General features: G+C 42.4%; 1 protein-coding gene across 1 annotated transcript in view; it reads right to left on the reverse strand.

Annotated features, from left to right (window-relative positions):
* Positions 1-7,216, reverse strand: part of SEC24A (SEC24 homolog A, COPII component) — a 70,719-nt gene extending 63,503 nt beyond the window's left edge. The window contains exon 1 of the mRNA XM_004420188.3: positions 6,809-7,216. Within this exon, the coding sequence (XP_004420245.1) occupies positions 6,809-6,905 (97 nt within the window). The 5' untranslated portion in view covers positions 6,906-7,216. The remainder of the gene's footprint in view (positions 1-6,808) is intronic.
* Between the last annotated feature and the right edge of the window lie 2,875 nt (positions 7,217-10,091).

Raw genomic sequence — 10,091 nt, forward strand, 5'->3', positions numbered from 1 at the left:
AGACACCGGCATATGTACGATATTTGATACCATGGGAATTCATGATATCATCCAAAGAGTATGCATAGACTAAGAAAAGAAGAGAGCCAGCACAGATAAATATGTAATTTATTTATGTGAAATAAAACATTTATTGTTATTTAAGAAAAAAAGAAAGAAAGAAAAAGAAGAGAACCAGGTCAGAACACTGAGGAATATCAACATTTAAGGAACAGGGGCTGGCCTGGTGACGTAGCGGTTAAGTGCGTGCACTCCACCTCGGCGGTCCAGGGTTCGCAGGTTGGAATCCCGGTCGTGCACCAATGCACCGCTTGTCAAGCCATGCTGTGGCGGCGTCCCATATAAAGTGGAGGAAGATGGGCACAGATGTTAGCTTAGGGCCAGTCTTCCTCAGCAAAAAGGGGAGGATTGGCATGGATGTTGGCATGGATGTTAGCTCAGGGCTGATCTCCCTCACAAAAAAAAAAGAAAGGGTAGAGAAGCAAAGAAGCAAACAAGAGATTAAAATAAATGCAGATGATTGCTTCTCAATCATCCAATCAACAGCATCAGAATCAGAGAGATCCTTGGAGCCGGCCCGGTGGCATAGCAGTTGAGTTCTTGTGCTCTGATGTGGCGGCCTGAGGGTTCGCAGGTTCGGATCCTAGGCACAGACCAATGCATCGCTTGTCAAGCCATGCTGTGGTGGTGTCCCATATAAAGTAGAGGAAGATGGACACAGATGTTAGCCAGGAAGATGGGCACGGATGTTAGCCCAGGGCCAATCTTCCTCAGCAAAAAGAGCAGGATTGGCAACAGATGTTAGCTCAGGGCTGATCTTCCTCACACACACACAAAAAAAGAATCAAAGAGATCCTAAGTTCTACCTCGTAAAATTTCTATTTCTTAGGACTCAATGGGATTCCATAACCTGCATTAGTAAAAATTTCACGTACTGGTGATTCCCATGTACTTCACAGAACAAACTTTATGAACTTTAGAAACCACTGATGTGTCAAAATGATTGATATATATTAATCCTCTTCATGAAATCTAACATGTAAAAATTAAAAGATTCTTCTGATATACTAACCCAAAGAATATAACATAAAATGTTATAACTTTATAAGTTTCTTCAGGAAAGTCTACTAACAGTCACAAAAACATACTAAACAAACTAGCCCTTTTACATAAATTTAATTGTAAGAGAAAAAGATGTCTCCCAGAACGGTTTCCCCAAAATTCCAAGTAAGATGAAGACTTAAGATCTTTGCATTCTTAAGTGATTCATTTGTTAATCCATTCAGTAAGTATATATTTGCCAGGGACAGTTTACACTTTCCACCTATCATACAAGAATCCAATTGAATGACCAATTTAAATTACTTCAAGGCTCTCCAGAATATGGTTCTATTAATTATGGTGTCTTACATGAAAGTATAAATAAAAGTCACAGAAAAGTAGTCAAGTATTCAAAAACATCACATTTTAGACAGCAATGTGTTCCTTAAACCTTGAAAAGTTCCTTCTTTCTGTGTAGGTGCTTTTAAATACAACAGGGTTGAAGGACAAGTTAGCTATTTGGAAGAAAAAATTTGATTTAACACCTCACCCCACACATCAAAATACACTCTAAGGGCCAGCCCCATGGCCTAGTGGTTGAGTTCAGCACTCTCCACTTCAGTGGACCTACCTACACCACTTGTTGGCATTCATGCTGTGGTGGCAACCCACATACAAAACAGATCAAGACTGGCACAGATGTTAGCTCAGGGCGAATCTTCCTCAGCAAAAAAAAAGTGAAAAAAAAAAAACCACTCTGATCACTTAAAGAGTTAACCAATTGTAACTATAAGTACAACAAACGGATGCATGCCACTGCGTGAGTACAACTTGTGGGTCAGTCACCAAAAACAAGGGCTTTAAACAAAGTAATGGAAGGGGAAAAGCAAATGCTATGAATCAAAGTAGAGGTAGAGGCAATTTCAGGATCTAAAAGAAATTTATGAAATGTGATGTTGAAACAGCAAAGAAATGGCCTAAATACTAACAAAAGTTAGGGTCAGGTCATGTATTAATTATAATCCCACGGAAAATAAGCTAGGTGGCAGTTTCAAAAAATATCAGCAAATATTTACTGCAATTATATCTATCCACCTACATTAAGAAAACAAAGAGGGCCAGCCCCGTGGCTTAGTGGTTAAGTGCGCGCGCTCCGCTACTGGTGGCCCGGGTTCGGATCCCAGGCGCGCACCGACGCACCGCTTGTCGGGCCATGCTGAGGCCAGATCCCACATACGGCAACTAGAAGGACGTGCAACTATGACATACAACTAACTACTGGGGCTTTGGGGAAAAAAAAAAAGGAGGAGGATTGGCAATAGATGTTAGCTCAGAGCCGGTCTTCCTCAGCAAAAAAAAAGAAAGAAAGAAAGAAAACAAAGAGAAGGTTCTGATCTTGATTCACACGCTAACTCAAGGTGCTACGTCCTAGAATTCAGAGATAACAACCAGATAAATTGAGTAACAGTGGTTAAGTAAGACTGCCTACGTTTAAATCTAGGTTCCACAATCTAAATTAGCTGTGTGACATTGAGCTAGCTGCTTGACCACTCATCTCAATTTCCTTCTCAGTAAACATAACAGTTCTTATCTTATAGTGCTGTTGGGAGGATTAAATAAGATGATGGATAATGCAACCTAGCTCAGTGACTGGGCATAGAGTAAATAAATAATAAATGTTAAGGGGCTGGCCCGGTGGTGTAGCGGTTAAGTTGGTGTGCTCCACTGCGGTGGCCTGGGGTTTGCAGGTTTGGATCCCAGGGGAGGACCGACGCGCCACTTGTCAAGCCATGCTGTGCCAGGCATCCCACATACAAAGTAGAGGAACACTTGGGCACAGATGTTAGCCCAGGGCCAGTCTTCCTCAGCAAAAAGAGGAGGATTGGCAACAGATGTTAGCTCAGGGCTAATCTTCCTCACTAAATAAATAAATAAATAAATCCCTTTATTAAAAAAAAAAAAAGCAAACAATAAATATTAGTTCTTATTGTTACAATTTCTGTCTTTCAGAAGCTCCCAAGCTATCAGCAAAGACAAGCAAGAAGCTCAATGTGGTCAACTCTAACAGAGGTATGCAAAGAGTCTCATGGGGGTCCAAAGTTACTGCCTCCACTGAAAACATTAAAGGGAACTCAACCACAACAATCAGTGTTAGAGACCACATGCCAATTTTATTCACAGCATGCTTTGATCATGACTAAAGACTTTCTTTATTAAATACACAATCATAAACATGGTTTACATCATTGTGAAACTAAAAGAGATCTCATTTCTGTCATGTCTAAAAGAGATATGAGCACAAGTCTAGCATTTAAACTGATGACCAAAAAACTTTCCACATATTCTATTGTGTTTTAGCTGATAATATTGTGCAAAAATCCACAGGAAAATTCAGCAGAAAAAAAAGAAGTTGGACATAAGCTCTAACCTCATAACGAATAAGTTAATACATGTTTAGTGACCTAAATTGCAAAATACCCAGTTCTAAAACTTTCATTCAATAAAACTGGTAACTCCTAAAATGTGCTAGACACCATGTGGGGAGATGGAGAGAGGATGATGTGCAAAAGCAGATATTCTTGGCCTCATAGGATTCACAGTCTAGAGGAGAGACAGACACTATTTTATAAAATTACAATATAACAGGAGAATCTGGGTGGGAGAGAGAGTGGAGAAAATCCTTCCCACCCTTAATCTGTATGGGAAAAAGTGAGTATTACATAAATATTACAAAAAATAAAATTATTGAGGGCCGGCCCCGTGGCTTAGCGGTTAAGTGCGCATGCTCCGCTGCCGGCGGCCCGGGTTCAGATCCTGGGCGCACACCAACGCACCGCTTCTCCGGCCATGCTGAGGCCTCGTCCCACATACAGCAACTAGAAGGATGTGCAGCTATGACATACAACTATCTACTGGGGCTTTGGGGGAAAAATAAATAAATAAAATTTTTAAAAAAACACTCTAAAAAAAAATAATAAAATTACTGAAACTGCAGTTTCTAACTGCCTTGGCAAATTGTTTCAAATACTCAATAAAGCAGCTAATTAAAAGTGGGAGTCATGAGTTGCCTTTAGCCTTATTACATGGTAATCAGATGAAGATCTGACAGTTTAAGTAGTCTTGCAGTTTCACTATCAATTTTTGCAAAGGAATTATGTGTACACAAATTTACACAGGCTTAGAAAAATCTGTCTAGACAACCTTTAGATTGTAATGCAACGTAACAATCTACCAGAGAAAGAAGTGTCTTGGTATGTGAGGAATTCTGTAATATAAGGACACCACACAATGTGAAAGCAAGGTATAGAAAAATGAAAAAGGTAACTATTTGGTCTTTTGATTGTAACCTAAAAAATATCTGAAGATCCAGCTGAAATGTAATTTAAGCAAGCTACATTAAATCTAAAGCTTAAGAGCATTCAACAGAACATTTAAGCAGCAATAACTGCCTTGAAAGAGTTAACCAGAAAAACTAGATTCTAGCATTTAACTTTTTTTTCACCTTCTAGAGAAATACCCTCCCCTCCAATTCTCCACCACATCCCTAATCTCTTTATTATTAGTGGGATGAACAATAAAGGAACCCAATATAGGACATTAGCCATTTTACTGAGAATACTCCTATAAAAAACTTTTAAAATGGGGCTTATAAAAAGATTGTCAAGGCGCCAGCCCGGTGGCATAATGGTTGAGTTCACATGCTCCACTTTGGCGGCCCGGGGTTCACAGGTTGGGATCCTGGGTGCAGACCTATGCACCACTTATCAAGCCATGCTGTGGCAGGCGTCTCACCTATAAAGTAGAGGAAGATGAGCACAGATGTTAGCCCAGGGCCAATCTTCCTCAGCAAAAAGAGGAGGATTGGCAACAGAGGTTAGCTCAAGGCTAATCTTCCTCACAAAAAAGACTGTCAAAATTATATCTTAGGGGCCAGCCCTGTGGCTTGGTGGTTAAGTGCGTGCGCTGCGATGCTGGTGGCCCGGGTTCGGATCCCGGGTGCGCATCGAGGCACCACTTCTCTGTTCATCCTGAGGCCGAGTCCCACATACAGCAACTAGAAGGATGTGCAGCTACGACATACAACTATCCACTGGGGCTTTGGGGGGAAAAATAAAATAAATAAAATCTAAAAAAAAAAAAAAATTATATCTTAAAAAGGGTAGGTACTTGCAGTCCTATGATTTCCTTCCCTAACTGAATCCTCAGTTGGCTCTGGGCAACCTGTGTACGGGAACTGTTTTCTTATTCTCTCTTATATTCCCAAGGACAGAACTCAGAAGGTGTGCAACAAATGTCTGTTGGACTGGATCAAACCAGCATAGTGACAACATCTCCGATAGGGCATGTTACGGTAGTTAAATTCCTTTAACATTTCAAGATTATCTTTTTTTTCTTTCTTTTTTCTTTTTTTTTCTTTAACGTTTCAAGATTATCAAAACTACACTTACATATAAGCTTACAAGCTTATTTGCAGGATTTGCCATCTAAAGCTCACGTAAAATTGCAATTTACAGATTGTAAGAAAAAGCCATAACCATACGACATCTTGCTTAAGTTTTCTGACCTTAAAGTGCATGTCTGAAAATGATTTCATCCTCAGTGTAAATGGTACTAAATAGCCCAGAATAACATGTAGTTTACATAATCTGTTACCATAAACTTGAGAAGGAACAATTGATTCAACTTAACACCATTTCAGTGCTTACTCCCACTTATTCTTGCTTTTGCCTACATACCTGCCTACTCAGACATTTTTAAAAGCCTTTTAGAGCCTTCTTTGTAAAGAAAACTGTAGTCTTCTCTAAAAACAATGTAAATTAGCTATTTTAGTCATTCGGTATTTTCTCTAACTTGGCAGCAATCTTAGAATCTATTGGGCAATTTAAGTATTTTAGTAGTATTCTACTGGTTTTGTTTCCATGAACCAAAGATTTATAGGTAAATTGGTAACTCGGCAAGCTGTTGGCAGAAAATCTATCTTTCTCTATTATAACAACTATAATAAGCTTAGTAAATCAAAAAAAGAGCAATTTAAAGAATCGTAGAAGAGGTATAAAATTATAAGACAGTCTCACACCAAATGACAAAATATAGTGCCACATGCACACTCTCGTCAGAAGTTCAGAGCTGTGTCTAACCACTTTCCAAGCGATGTAAAGACCTTTGGAATCAAACAGGAGATCCTCCCCTCTACTTGGTTCCTCTAAAGCTGAAAAACTGAACAGGTGGCTTAAGTACAATTCAGGGAAGGTTCTGGGAAAGATGAGCAGGCCCTAAAGGCGTCTCCCAAAAGCACAATCCTTCACTCATCTCCGCAAATTCAGATGTCTGAATACGACTCCCACCCCACTGCAGGCCCTGCGGAATCGAAATGAATCAGACCCCAAACTCTGCTCTCTAGAAGACAAGGGTGAGGTGGGGCGGAGGGGGACGGCACATAAACAGACGCTATGACCCTTGTGAGTTTTGAGGTATGGACTGAATCTGTATTTTTCACCCACGTACACCCAGGGCTTTGCATACAGCAAGTGCTCATTAATTGCTTGCTGAACCAATGAATAAATAAATATGAAACACTAAGACCAGCCCGGGGTTGCGGGTGCATATCTGCCGCGGTCTCCGTGGCTCAGTCGCCCACCACCGGCTCCTGACCCCGGCCAGGAGGTCACCCTCTCATCCTCTGTCGCCTCAGGAGGCGGCAGCAACCACAGGTCAGCTCGAGCCCGGGCCCAGGCTGCGCCCTCCCGCCGCCCCCCGGCGGCCTTACCGTTGGTGTAGGGAGACCCCGAGGCCGAGGCGGCCCCGTTCTGGGCCTGGAGGCTGGTTGGGACGCCGCCGGAGGCCGGTACTCCCGGCTGGGACATGACGACGGTGTTTATCGGGGTTGGAAGGGGCTGGTCCGGGTCTGCGACCGCGCCAAGCGAAGAGCTGAAAGACGACTGATAGAAGCGGAGGGAGGAGGCTAACGACTTAGGACTGAAGGCGGGGAAGAGAGAGGGCAGCGCATCAAGCCCTACGCTCTGCGCCGCATTCTCCCCAGCCCGCCGGCGGCCACGGCCTGGCCTGAGAGCTGAGGCTTGGGATTCGAGCCGGTGGGGCCGGGAACGGCGGGCTGGGAGGCAGCTGCCCAGCGGAGAGAGGAGGGAGGCCCCGACCGGAAGTGCCTGTCAGCCGCCGGCCGCGCAGGCGCGATGGGGACACGTGGCACTTCCGCCTCCGGGCTTGCGTTCGCGGCTGTCGGTGCGCTCTCTTCTCCCCCCCGGGCTGTCCAGAGGTTACCTGGCAGCTCCGGGTGTCCCGGCCCGAAGGACTGTGCTCCGCCTTGCCTGCCACGTCACTGACCCTCACTGCCCGCCGGAAGTGGCGTGTATCACTGCTACGGAAATCCCCGCTGTCGTGAACGTCATCTCGCCGGCAGGGCAGGGATCTGAGGACAATTGGGGCGTCAGGAGCAGCTTTCGTGGGGCGAGACCGACAGCTCCTCTCCTCCGGTTTTTGTGAAAATTACCTGAGACGACAGACGTCATCGTCCTCTGTTGAGATTGTACCTCGGGTAGCTGAACAGATTAATGTTCATCGCAGTATTTCATTTCACATTTCGTCATCATATTCTAGGTGTAAATTGAAAGGAAAAAATTTTAAAGGAGTGGAATTATGTAGTTGTGTTGAAAGTGTAATGAAATCGAGGAGGAAGCCTTTGCTTTTTGACCAGAGGATTAAGAAGTAATTTTAATTTTGAAATCGCTGATTCATAGCATAGTCACGCAAAAGTTCATTAACAGCACACTGAACAGCTCATTTAAATGGCAGTTTTACTTCCTCTTCTAAGAGTTTACGGTAAGGTAAAACATTGAAACTTCCTTTCTGAGCAAGTAAGCTTTTCTTTTTTCCGAGTAGACTTTTTGCTTTTGAGGACAAAGGGAGGTATAAACTGGAGCGTATAGACAACATAGTTAATTAATGATCTCAGTAATCATCTTCGCTACCTTCATTCTGCTTGGGTTTTTCCTGCTCTGAGCTTATGATAAAGCCCTTCTGTAAACTACAGATTTGTCCTGTTGATTAAAGTGCCATGCTACCGGTTTCGCAACCGGTAAAGGGTGAAGTACATCTTACTTAATTCCTTTAATATCAAATGCCTGCTATGAAATGTTATACTACATTCGAAAAGAGCAAGACGTAAACCCCTGTGTCAGGCCTGAAAAACAAACAGTAAGAATTCAAATGACTAAGGGTTAAATTTTATCCTAAGCCTATTTTTTTATTGTTTGCCTCAGAACCTTACTAAATATGCATTTGCTGTGTGTAGAATTCAACAATTAAACTCCTTTGTATGAGATACAAGTACAAAGTATTTTTTAGGTTGAAGATGATATTTTTGGTTAAACTGTTTTCGGCTTAGAGCCTCCATAAGAAAATCCCAAATTGTATGTCCCAAGCACACTTAAAAAGATACACAAACACAAGCCTCACAATGTTTTATAGAGAAAACAGACCTCAGAGAGAAACTGAACATTCCTGAGGTCAGACAGAAAATAAGGGTCATTCTTCAAAGGGAAAATTGCTTAGGCCTGGTCTCAAACTTGCATTAGTTTAATTCTTTCTTTTTTTATGCAGCTCCTTAATGATCTTGGTTTGTTGACCTTGGCACAGGCGTTTGATTTGGTTAAATGAAGCTTTCTTTGGACTTCGTTCTGTTTAAGCAGTATCTGTGTGTTCAGAGAAAAAAAACTGATAGAGAGGATTAGCCGTTTTAAAAAGTAAATAACCTCATTGGTTAAATCAAGTTAAATAAACAAATAATTTGCTAATAAGTAAACAATGCTCTTTTGTAAAATGTGTTCCACCCCTAAGTATCTCTTTTGCTGTTATTCCTCCCCAAAACTATGGTTAAGTCTTTCAAACGTTTTTTACATTTTCAATGTAGTCAGCTTTAAAATATTGAGGAGAGGGCCGGCCCCATGGCTTAGCGGGTAAGTGTGCGCGCTCCACTGCTGGTGGCCAGGGTTCGGATCCCGGGCGCGCACCAATGCACCGCCTCTCCGGCCATGCTGAGGCCGCGTCCCACATACAGCAACTAGAAGGATGTGCAGCTATGACGTAGAACTATCTACTGGGGCTTTGGGGAAAAAAGGGGAGGAGGATTGGCAGTAGATGTTAGCTCAGAGCCAGTCTTCCTCAGCAAAAAAGAGGAGGATTAGCATGGATGTTAGCTCAGGGCTGATCTTCCTCACAAAAAATAAATAAATAAATAAAATATTGAGGAGAAAAGCAGCATTTGTCATCTGCCCACCCCCAGGAATAGTAGGAAACGTAAGTTTAAGTAATTGAGGTGAGACAACATATAAAAAAGTTAAGTAATTTTCGTATTAAGTATTATTCACACATTATCAGATCTTTCTCTGGCTTGTTAAAGTGTGGCCACATAAATATCAAAGAAAAATTATTAGTGCTATTACCAGTTGTTAAGGGTATTGATATTTCTTTGGCTACCCTATACTACCATACACTTTTCTAAACTGATGTCAATAGTATATTCTACTTTGTTTTTTGTTTTTTGTGAGGGAGATCAGCCCTGAGCTAACATCCATGCCAGTCCTCTTTTTGCTGAGGAAGACTGGCCCTGGGCTAACATCTGTGCCCATCTTCCTCCGCTTGATATGGGACGCTGCCACAGCATGGCCTGACACGCGGTGCGTTGGTGCGTGCCCGGGATCCAAACCCAGGCCACCAGCAGCGGAGCGCCCGTACTTAACCACCATGCCACAGGACCGGCCCCTCTACTTTGTTATCCTTGTTTTCCAGGACAACAGGACTCTTCTACCACGTATATACCCTTCATATGTATATGTATCAGATTTTCTGTGCATTGTCTTCAGAGCCTTCAACCCTACTTAAGAAAGTTATAAACAACAAAATAAGTGACACGAAAGTGTTTCAGTATGGAGACAACACTGTACAAAGAGTACTCCATTAAATTTGATTACTTGTTTAGACCCAAAAGAGGGAGACAGGCGTTCCTAATAAAATTTGCTGATATGCGGAAGTGG

Source organism: Ceratotherium simum, chromosome 4 (genome assembly GCF_057802395.1).
Source record: "Ceratotherium simum simum isolate JZ-2026a chromosome 4, ASM5780239v1, whole genome shotgun sequence".
NCBI lineage: Eukaryota > Metazoa > Chordata > Mammalia > Perissodactyla > Rhinocerotidae > Ceratotherium > Ceratotherium simum.